We start from the raw sequence: 9,382 nt of genomic DNA on the forward strand, positions 1-9,382 counted from the left end.
TTGGTATGTTCAGATCAGGAATTTTGACGCCGATCAGCGATACCGATCTGCCAGACTGCCGATCACCACCGATACCATCACATGGATTGACAATGAATTTCTAATCAACCTTCTGTGTACATGATGTGAAAAAATTAACCACTAAATCATTTTAATTCAGACACGTTTTTATACTACTCTTCAAGGGGGCAAAAAAATTGAAAAAAAAACTCACAGAATGCAGCAACAGTTATGTCAAAAGAACGATACATTGTCCAGGCTGCCCCTCACCTTGGAGCATGTCCAACACTCTTTGATCCACTTTTGGTTCAAGTACCAGCCAATATTTGTAGTTGTAGGGAAATGGGTGGACATAATCACAATGTTGATTCCCATTTGCGTAACTACCCATTATGTATCTGGTCACAATGTGATTGCAATACTGTGATCTTTAGAGTACATGGTTATAGTTCAACGCTTTAGCACGTTGGACAGAAATACTATGCTCACCACTATGATCTGAGCAGCACGAAGACCTTGTGAGATAATTCTGCTTAAACATGGCAAATTTTATCCTTTACAACCAAGTCTACATGAGGAAGTCTGAACATCTCTCGCAAATATCTGCAAAACAGAAACCACAGGAAGCAGCAATCAGCACGGTAAAAGCAGAATGAGGAAGGAAAAAAAAACTGGAGGGTAGATTGTGGCATTTATTCTCGTTAAACACACTGCTAACACAAAAACCACTCAACTTTAAACAGAGCAGAGTACATTATTACGAGGACAATAATAATAATAACAATAACAATAACAACAAATGTATTGATATCGGTTATCGTAACAGTCCACAATGTCCTACCAGCTTGCATTACACGTTTGGGTGTATGTGGGTCGTTTTATGCGAAAAATAATAATATCAGGTTAGCAAATAAAAAATTGTCGTTTCTCTCGCGGTCAGTGGATTATCATTTGTCGTATGCAGATGTGACTATTAAAGGGAGTAAATTGGGGACGTCGAGCCCGTCCGAGGGATGAATAAAGATGTAACGAAAAGAGACGCGTCTCCCCACACCTGAGTGACCCCCTGCCCAAAAGCTAGCTACACCTGCCGTCTCGCGAAACTGGGACCCCCCAGACTCAATGCGGCGTTCACATTAGCAGTCCCCCCGATGAAACGATAAACAGTTAGCGTTAGCTTTGATAGCCCCATCATCAACCAGGCAACCGAGGGAGTAGCTGCTGAACAAGCCGACAGCCAAGCACGATTTCGGAGGGAGAGAGTGGGCTATCCTCCTCGGGAGAGCACTTGACTACAGAAGACCTCAATGACAAGTCGCCTTCTGCCGAGCACACGCAGCTAAACGCCGCGCTCCTCTAGTAGCAACGAAGGCTCCAGAGACGCTCGGCAGGACAAAGCTGAGCTTACCGGTTCCAGTCGCCAGCTAGATGGGGTGTAGAGGTGAGACGGTACGCGTGAAATTCCAGCTGAAGAAGAACGGAAACAAAACGTCGTGGGTTTAACAGCAACAACGAGATTCCAGCGAGAGTACGAGCTTTGTCCGCTCTGCCCACAGCACAAACCAATGACGATTAAGGGGCCGTCTGCGTGTTAGCAGGCAGCGTGAAACGTGAAAACGAGGAACTATGAAGATGATGGGTGGTCCTAACAGCTTTTGGGGATAGGAAACTTGAACTCAAATAATCGCATTCCTCTTTTTTCATGATGACTTAATGAAGCTTTCTTTTTTAAGTACCCCGCAATAATCGATTATCATTGATTATTGCTCACTGGAGGACTGATCAATTCACAGGCTTTCGTGGCATAAACATTGCTGTTTGCATTATAATATTACAAACACTTTCACTTGTCAATGTATACTGTTTAACACTGGTCAATGACCAGTCTCATATCCACTCAATAAAATGCTAAAATAGACGGGTATATGAGGTGACCAAATTACTCACGTTATTAATTTACACTGTAAATGTTCAGAGTAACAGTGAAGGTCACAATTAAAAATATTTAGCTCAACGTAAAGGCAAGAAACAACCAATTCCAAGAAATAGCCAATTAAAGAAACAGTTTTGTTTTACATCGAGCTAAATAATTGCACATAATTACCTTTATAATCGTGGTCCTTTAACTGGCAATGTTTTTGCGGAATTCAAATGGTGGAAAGAAAAACGAGACGACCCCTAACTATTTTTCGCAACATTAAAACCATTGTGTCTGCTCCCATCTGGTGGACAAATGGTACCAACGCTTGCCATGTCTTCTTTCCGGCAGCGAAAAAATAAATAAATAAAATAAAATTTCGTTTCCATGACAAAACAAAAAATGCAAATTCAACGAGAAAATATATTTATTCTTTTGTAACACAGAGACGTGTCATTGGATGAAATCACGAGAGGACAAGCTAAATACAGTTTAAAGATGTCCATCACACGTTAACAGCTGACTTGTTGTTTTTTTTTATTGCATGAAAACATATGATTAACAGAACAACCATTTACCAAGACGTTTGAAAAGGGCACCAGAGATAAAATTACATTCAGGATTGTCAGTGAGCAGTAAAACGCAATGAACTTGCTTTTTGCAGAACAAACTTTGATTGTTTATGGAAATGGGTTTGCTTTGTTTCAAAAGTTGAAACATTTTGTCAATTGCAATGCTGGGGTGAGACTTTAGTGTGAATCAAAAATACAACAGCAGGTTAATTGGAACTGGTGGTAAAACAGGTGAGGTCAGTTCCATGATTCAAATGCGTCAAGTGCAATTCATGCGCAGAGGCCAGATATGGAAGCATTAAAAAAAAAACAGAAAGAAAATAACAGTTCATAAACAATGCATTTGACATTTTGAAGGTTCAACGACATGTTTAAAGCAGGAAGGATTGCAGTGGAGGTAAGATGAGAAGTTATTTGTCTCTTTCTGGGAGGCTACTGATAAACAGTCAAGTTGAAGTCAAGAAGAAAACTGCAAACTGCAAACAAACAGGTTCTATAAACCTTGTGTCAACATTCGGAATCTGCATCAAATGTCTTTCACTTAGTCCGGTATAATTGTGGGATAAGTGTGTTTCCCTCTGGAATTGTGGCAGTAGTTCTTGAAGTGTTTAGATACTGTAAGCAGCCACTGCCAATGTAGCAGGGGGATTTACTTCCCAAGTCTTTTTGCTACATCCTTGTATGCCAACTCAATTTCCACGTCAGCAGCACAAGTGTTGGTGAACTCGTCACGGCTGTAGGCATTGCCTAAGTAACGCCACACACCTCTGAAGTCGGACGGGATGTCATATTTGCGGAACTTTTTCGCCACCACCTAATAAAAACACAGTGAAGTCAAAGATCAACGTGGGTTATACAATAACAAATCACCTGAGACAAATTTTACCTTGACAACATGGAGTTTTGGCAGAAGGTTGCAGTCAGCCAGAGTCAATTCATCCCCATCAAGATACTTCCGAGTGGACTCTCCGAGTGCAACATGGTGCCCCATCTGAATTTCCGATGGCAACGGATTGATCATGTATTTGTCAAGCTTAGCCAGGGCTTTGTTTAGACTCTGCTCAAGAGCTGCAAATAAATATGACATAATTTTCAGCCCACAAGATCCTTCAGGTGACTGAGGAGGTTCATACCTCGGTTTTGATCTGGTCTGGTGTTTTTGACGTACGCAGAGAACTTGGAAAATATGTCATTGCCTGCTGTGTTGGATTCACGGTTCTTTGCGGTGAGTTTGGGATACCTGGAAAGAAAATATGATCAAGTCAAAGACCATTACAGGATGACATCAACGGGAAGATGTTCTTTTTAAAAGTGCTTATGTGCCAAGACCAAGATATTTTGAGATTGAGAGATGTCAGAGAGCAAGACAGCATATACAATGGTACCTCGGTTCTCGACCACAATCCGTTCCAGACGGCCATTCGAGAAGCGAATTGTTCGAAATGTGAATCGACTTCTCCCAATAGAATTAATGGAAAAAGAAATAATGCATTCTAAGCCTTAAAATAGGCTTTTGTGGGAGTGAATGTAGAGCGTCTGCTGCAGGTGCGCTGTTCGTGTATGTGTGGCTGCTGCACGTGGGAGGGGTTGCCGAGTGAGTGATGTCTCTCCAGAAGTGAAGAGGTGCCCGGTGCGTGTCCAGCTCTGAATGTGCGGTTCTGTGCACTTTGGCTGTGACAAAGTAATAAACCAAGTAACCCTCTGTCCGAGACTCGCCTCGCCCCTGTCTGAGCTCCACCTGACAACAGGACATCAAACCCTGGAGTGTGCGCTCCAGACTCCGGAGGTGTCGAGAGTGAGCGCCTCCCCTGTGACACTCGACCATAGTCCAGTGCAGAGGCAGGAAAGGTTTTACACCTCAATATGAAGAAAAACAGTCAGTAGATGTAACTAACGGGACACGTCTGCATACAGAGGCTGCGTTATACACAATAACGAAGCGCGTTGTGGGTCAGCTGTTCGGTACGCGCACAGTACGTTTTTACCAGCTTTTTTCAGGGGCGTTCGAGTTCTGGATTTTCGTTCGAAATCCAAAGTAAAAAAATCTGGAAATTTTTGTTTGAACTCCGATTGAACCCCTGATAAATATCAAAGAACACAACAAAAGCCAAAATCTGTCTTTTAACAATTATGCTGAACAGTCAGGACAGTTTTCTCTCTCGCTCTTGACTGGACTTGAATAGAAATCCTGAGTCCCTGGCCAAGACAAGACAGAGTAAAAATGCATTAAATACTGGGACCCTAAAAAAGGGGTCTTGAGATCGATGAGTACTACAACACTACCTAACACTGAGGGTAGATGAGGGCAGCAGATCTCCACTCTGCATAACAAAAGGTGTCAGGTGTGGTATGGTCACCAACCAGCATGTCAGATGTATCTGACACTTTGAAAATGAACCAAGTAAGAGTGGCTTTTCAGTGGGTCGTGAAGGTGGGCAGGCACAGGCGTGAAGGAATGTTATGGAATTCCAAGTTGCAAAAGGTCACCCGAAAATATACTCCATGGATAGACCGAATTCAAATCACTTCAAATCAAGACAAGAAAAGTGGGGTATAAATAAGAACGTAAGGAAGCACTTTAGCTTCCATTGGCACATGGACATTTTTTCCTAAGTTTAACTTGTGCATCTTTGAACTCTCTTTTGCTCTTCATTCATTTTAAATTTCTACCAGCTGCATTGAAGAACCCTAGGGATCGTATGAAGGATATAGAGTACACCTTCCATTTGTGTGGCGAAACATATAAAAATTGAAATAGGAAATAATATAAAATAACTCAAAGATATTTCAATTCTCAAAGTTTGTGTGCAGAATTACACTTAAAATGAGGGGTTATTTGATTCTTATATAAGGATATATTCTTATATAAATATAAAATGTGAGCTAATAGCATAACACATTTTGTTTAAGTGACTTTCCTATTGATTCATGAAATTGTTACCATGACAATATACAGTAAACATACTGTATACTTGTGCACATTATTATCAACGGAAAAGTTTTAAAAGCGTGAAATGTAAAAGCTCTAATTGTACTTTCTGAAACATGTCATATGGTCTGCAATACAAGGCTTACTTGGGTGGACTCAACTTCTCCTCCAGGTACTCCTCTATCTTGTTGACATCCGTCAGGACCTCACCCTGAAAGGTGAGGAAAGGAGGGTGGGTGCCAGGGGCCAAGTTGTGAAGGTCTGCGGGTCTCCTGGAGATAGCAGAGGCATCACTCATGCTGGAGAATGGAACATGGAATGAATCTGACTATAGGTAATCAAGGATGCGATTTTACTGTTTGTCGACTACAAAATGATGAAAATACCACTGTGCTCTTTTGATACTTTTACTAACCTAGCATGAAGGACTTATTTATTCTGGTGGTTATTGAATATTTGGAAATAATCATAAATTGTCTCAGAAAAATCCCTAGTCAAAATGTAAACAACACGAGAATGAAAAACTCTCTTCCTTTGACTGATGCAAGTATTCATGGTTTGTTTCATTACTAATATTATCTTATTAGCTCAGACGGTGTGTCGTCATCCTTTGAAAATCAAATTGCGGCTCCTCATGCAAACTACCTAGGTCCTGAAACCCCGAATGACGTGTTATTTTTGTTGTCTAGACAAAGCAATATTTGAATTGGACCGTTATTGAGCACAGCAAGACACTCTGAATCTGAGGTGAACCTTCATAATGCTGAAACATAATCAACTGATGTCTTAGAAAAAACACAAGTATACAAAACCATCAAGAGGAACCATGTTTAGTGGAAGGTGTGTGCTGACTTCTCTTTTTCAATGTCTTCCGCTAGCAGAATCGATACCTTTTGAGATCAACTGTGGTAACATTGAAGACCACACCTTTCAGCCACAGGACCATGAACAGGCGCTGTGAAAATGGACAGTTTCCAATGCTCTCCCCATCGCTGCCAGCCTGCACACACAAACACACAGCGAACCATTGTGTTTTACCACTGATACTTTCCATAGAGTTTGCATAATGTCGCCTCGCTGACGTCAACTAAGAATCCACCCCTCTTGAAAGGAATCAATGCTCTGAGTACAGTGTTCGGTGCAACTGTGTGTGTTGGTGAGAAGAGCAGTTACAGGACACTGTAACATGACACTAAGTTCAGCATGAATAATCCAGGCTGCTTCCATTAGTCGCCTCGCTGCCTGTTTGAACATCAGCTGCTGGCACAACATTTCCAGAAAAAAAAAACCTGAGATGTGTCACTGAACGAGATGTAGGTTTGCTGAAATGAGATTCTTTAAATAGTTCACGAGTGTATGACGGAGTTGACAGGAGGAAGAGACTTTTTAGAGCAATCAGTTCTCACCTGATCAAACTGATTAGTTGGATGTGTTAAACTGCTTGCATGATTTGGGTGCTGGCGGTTGCCAAACATGAATAAGACATATAATTGAAACCCATCTACTCATCCATCCACCTTTCTCCAACAGAGGATTTGTCGATCATCCATCCATCTGTGTGGAACTGTGCTCCCAGTTGTCTCTTTATGCCACAATCGTGTCCTTTCTTTCCTTTCATTAGGACATCCATCTGTCCATTTTCCCATCCGTCTGTTTGTAGTCTCTCTGATCCCTTTTTGTCTTTCGGACCATTTTAACAACTCCTTTCCATCTGTTTTTATGAAGATGTAGCGTATAGAAATGTAAATTATTATTGTTAATAAGTACCTACAAATACCTTTTATTTGTGTTCGTACCTGGCCAAATAAACATGATTCTAATTCCACTGGTCCATTAATTTTCATCTTCCATTTGTCAGATATATCAGACACATTGTCAGTTATGTATATGTCTGTTTATATGTATCTGTCCATTCATACCAGCCTGTCTATCTTTTTCAATTAATCCATTCATCCATAGTGCCATGCCCACTATTATTCATTCATTCATAGTCATTCATTGGGTCCAAATGTAATTTGTAACAGTATGACATGACATGACACACTGTTTTTAAAAAGTTGTTATTATGAAGTTATTATTTTTCCCCCTCTACTTAATAATTGTTTTTTGCATATGAAAAGTACATTACTAATTCAGTGGGACAGAGAATGAGAGTGATTGTCTATGCACATGGGTGTCAGGTTCCCACACATGGAAAATCCGCACACAACAACAAAAACACAGCACGCGCCGTCTTAAAGGGACCGACTTGTCAACCCCCACCCACTTTAGTCTTCTCTTTGATGGCAGTGTTAATGGTTTGTGCAATAACATTGCCGTATATTTTGGTTTAAGTGTGAGAGTGTTCAAGCAGCGTTAGAATTTCGAACACACCACGGCACACACTGACTGAGCCCCCACCTTCACAAACAGCTCGATGTCTGGGTCCTTGTCCTCGTCTGCTGCAGAATCCATTAGAAATAGAAAATGTATTAAAAAAAATAACTATTATATATGGTTTCTGTGTGTGGCAGTGTGTGCGTGCCAAAGTGGAGTGTCTCGGCCTGTGTGAGTGACCGGTCTCAGTTGACAGTCCAGGTCCACTTCAGTGCAACACCAGCTCTGTTGCAGAGTCAGCTGAGGATGGATGCCAATAAGTGGAAAGCGTGAGGGGAGTGTGAGTGTGTGAGAAGTTCAATTGGTACCCGTGGCCTCTGCAGAGGGGGTGTGACACTCTGGGTCAAAAATAACCCTTTGGGGTAGGGTGAGGTGTTGGTGGTGTCAGCTGAGGCACCATGAAGTGCCTTTCTATTTCACCCTAAAGAGGTGTGCACCAGAATCTTCTATTCTACTACTGCGCATGCAGGTTTTGTTTAGGAGACGTAGTTTACTGCAAACTAGTTATCGCCCCTAAAGAAAAAGCATGTTGATATAAAAACGCATTTTAAATTTTTTATAAAGCTTTTGTTCGAGATTCAAGCACAGATTAGATAAGATATCGTTCGATTTAGCCATAACACTTTACTTTCTACTCTCTAATGCATTACTAATATTCATGACATACATTCATAAGACATCATAATGCATTTTTATAAGTACATATGAGATGGTATGATTGTTCATAAACATGTTTGGTAGTGTATGATAAGGTTTATGAAGGATTTTGAGTTTCACTTAATCCAGAACGACTCAAGAACCTGCCCCCATCAACATAACCCTAACCCTTAACCCCTAACCACACAGTACAACGTTGTTACAAATAAATACTAGTTACCTGGCTGTAACTCATATTAAGTGATTCCCTTAAATGGTCTTTGCCCTCAAAGATCTTATATATACTCTCCACCGAACTGGGGGAGGACTAGACCCCCATGTAAGCTCTCAGCTAATGCACATTGTCACTTTTTTCACTCAGGCGCACTCAAATTGTGCAGTTGTTCAGGTTAGTTAATAATGTGGCACCTGGTGATACTGTAACTAGTGACTAGTATACATTTGTAAGAGGGCTAGGAACACAACATGATGCACTCTCACTCACACTTTGTCATGTATGGAAGTCACATAGCAATGTGACAAGCTCGTGTCCCACCACTGAGTCTGAACATTCTTGTCAGTTCAAGCTATAATTGGATTCAGCCTAAGTCACAAACCATTGCGTTTTGCCATGTCACTCCCACCTGCCTCAGAGACAGACACAAATAGTACACAGCACACAAACACCCGCGTACCCACACCTGGGTGAATATGCTATAGCGTTTGAGTTCCCTAATTGATTAAATGAATGAATAAATAAATAAAGTTAATTTACACATTTATGTGGCAATAACACTCATTGACATAAGAAAAAAGTTTGAAAATTAATCACTTTCCTCCTCAGATGGTGATGGTGTAATCACTGCAACTCATTAAAAAATTAATATTGGGAATATTATTTCGATAACTGTGGCGTTTTAAAAACGATATATTGCAAATTTGAGTATCAAA

General features: G+C 40.9%; 2 protein-coding genes across 2 annotated transcripts in view; both read right to left on the minus strand.

Moving 5' to 3' along the window:
- mgat5 (alpha-1,6-mannosylglycoprotein 6-beta-N-acetylglucosaminyltransferase) overlaps window positions 1–1,574 on the minus strand; it is a 65,645-nt gene extending 64,071 nt beyond the window's left edge. The window contains exon 1 of the mRNA XM_053866009.1: window positions 1,409–1,574. The gene's annotated coding sequence lies outside the window, so the exon portion shown is untranslated. The remainder of the gene's footprint in view (window positions 1–1,408) is intronic.
- A 915-nt stretch (window positions 1,575–2,489) lies between these two features.
- Window positions 2,490–7,953, minus strand: clic5a (chloride intracellular channel 5a). The gene is made up of 6 exons (XM_053866420.1): window positions 7,820–7,953; window positions 6,310–6,419; window positions 5,566–5,691; window positions 3,624–3,730; window positions 3,377–3,558; window positions 2,490–3,304 (listed from the first exon to the last, which is right to left on the minus strand). The coding sequence occupies exons 1-6, from the start codon at window positions 7,871–7,873 to the stop codon at window positions 3,140–3,142; spliced, it is 744 nt and encodes a 247-aa protein (XP_053722395.1). The 5' UTR covers window positions 7,874–7,953; the 3' UTR covers window positions 2,490–3,139.
- Between the last annotated feature and the right edge of the window lie 1,429 nt (window positions 7,954–9,382).

Source organism: Synchiropus splendidus, chromosome 1 (assembly GCF_027744825.2).
Source record: "Synchiropus splendidus isolate RoL2022-P1 chromosome 1, RoL_Sspl_1.0, whole genome shotgun sequence".
NCBI classification, from domain to species: Eukaryota; Metazoa; Chordata; class Actinopteri; order Syngnathiformes; family Callionymidae; genus Synchiropus; species Synchiropus splendidus.

Excerpts from the sequence above, each read along its gene's own strand:
- clic5a (XM_053866420.1), bottom strand. The coding sequence starts at position 7,873 with ATGGATTCTGCAGCAGACGAGGACAAGGACCCAGACATCGAGCTGTTT. Across the intron at positions 6,420-7,819 it reads ACATCGAGCTGTTTGTGAAG|GCTGGCAGCGATGGGGAGAG; the intron begins GTGGGGGCTCAG and ends TTGTGTGTGCAG. Across the intron at positions 3,305-3,376 it reads CAAAACTCCATGTTGTCAAG|GTGGTGGCGAAAAAGTTCCG; the intron begins GTAAAATTTGTC and ends TGTTTTTATTAG.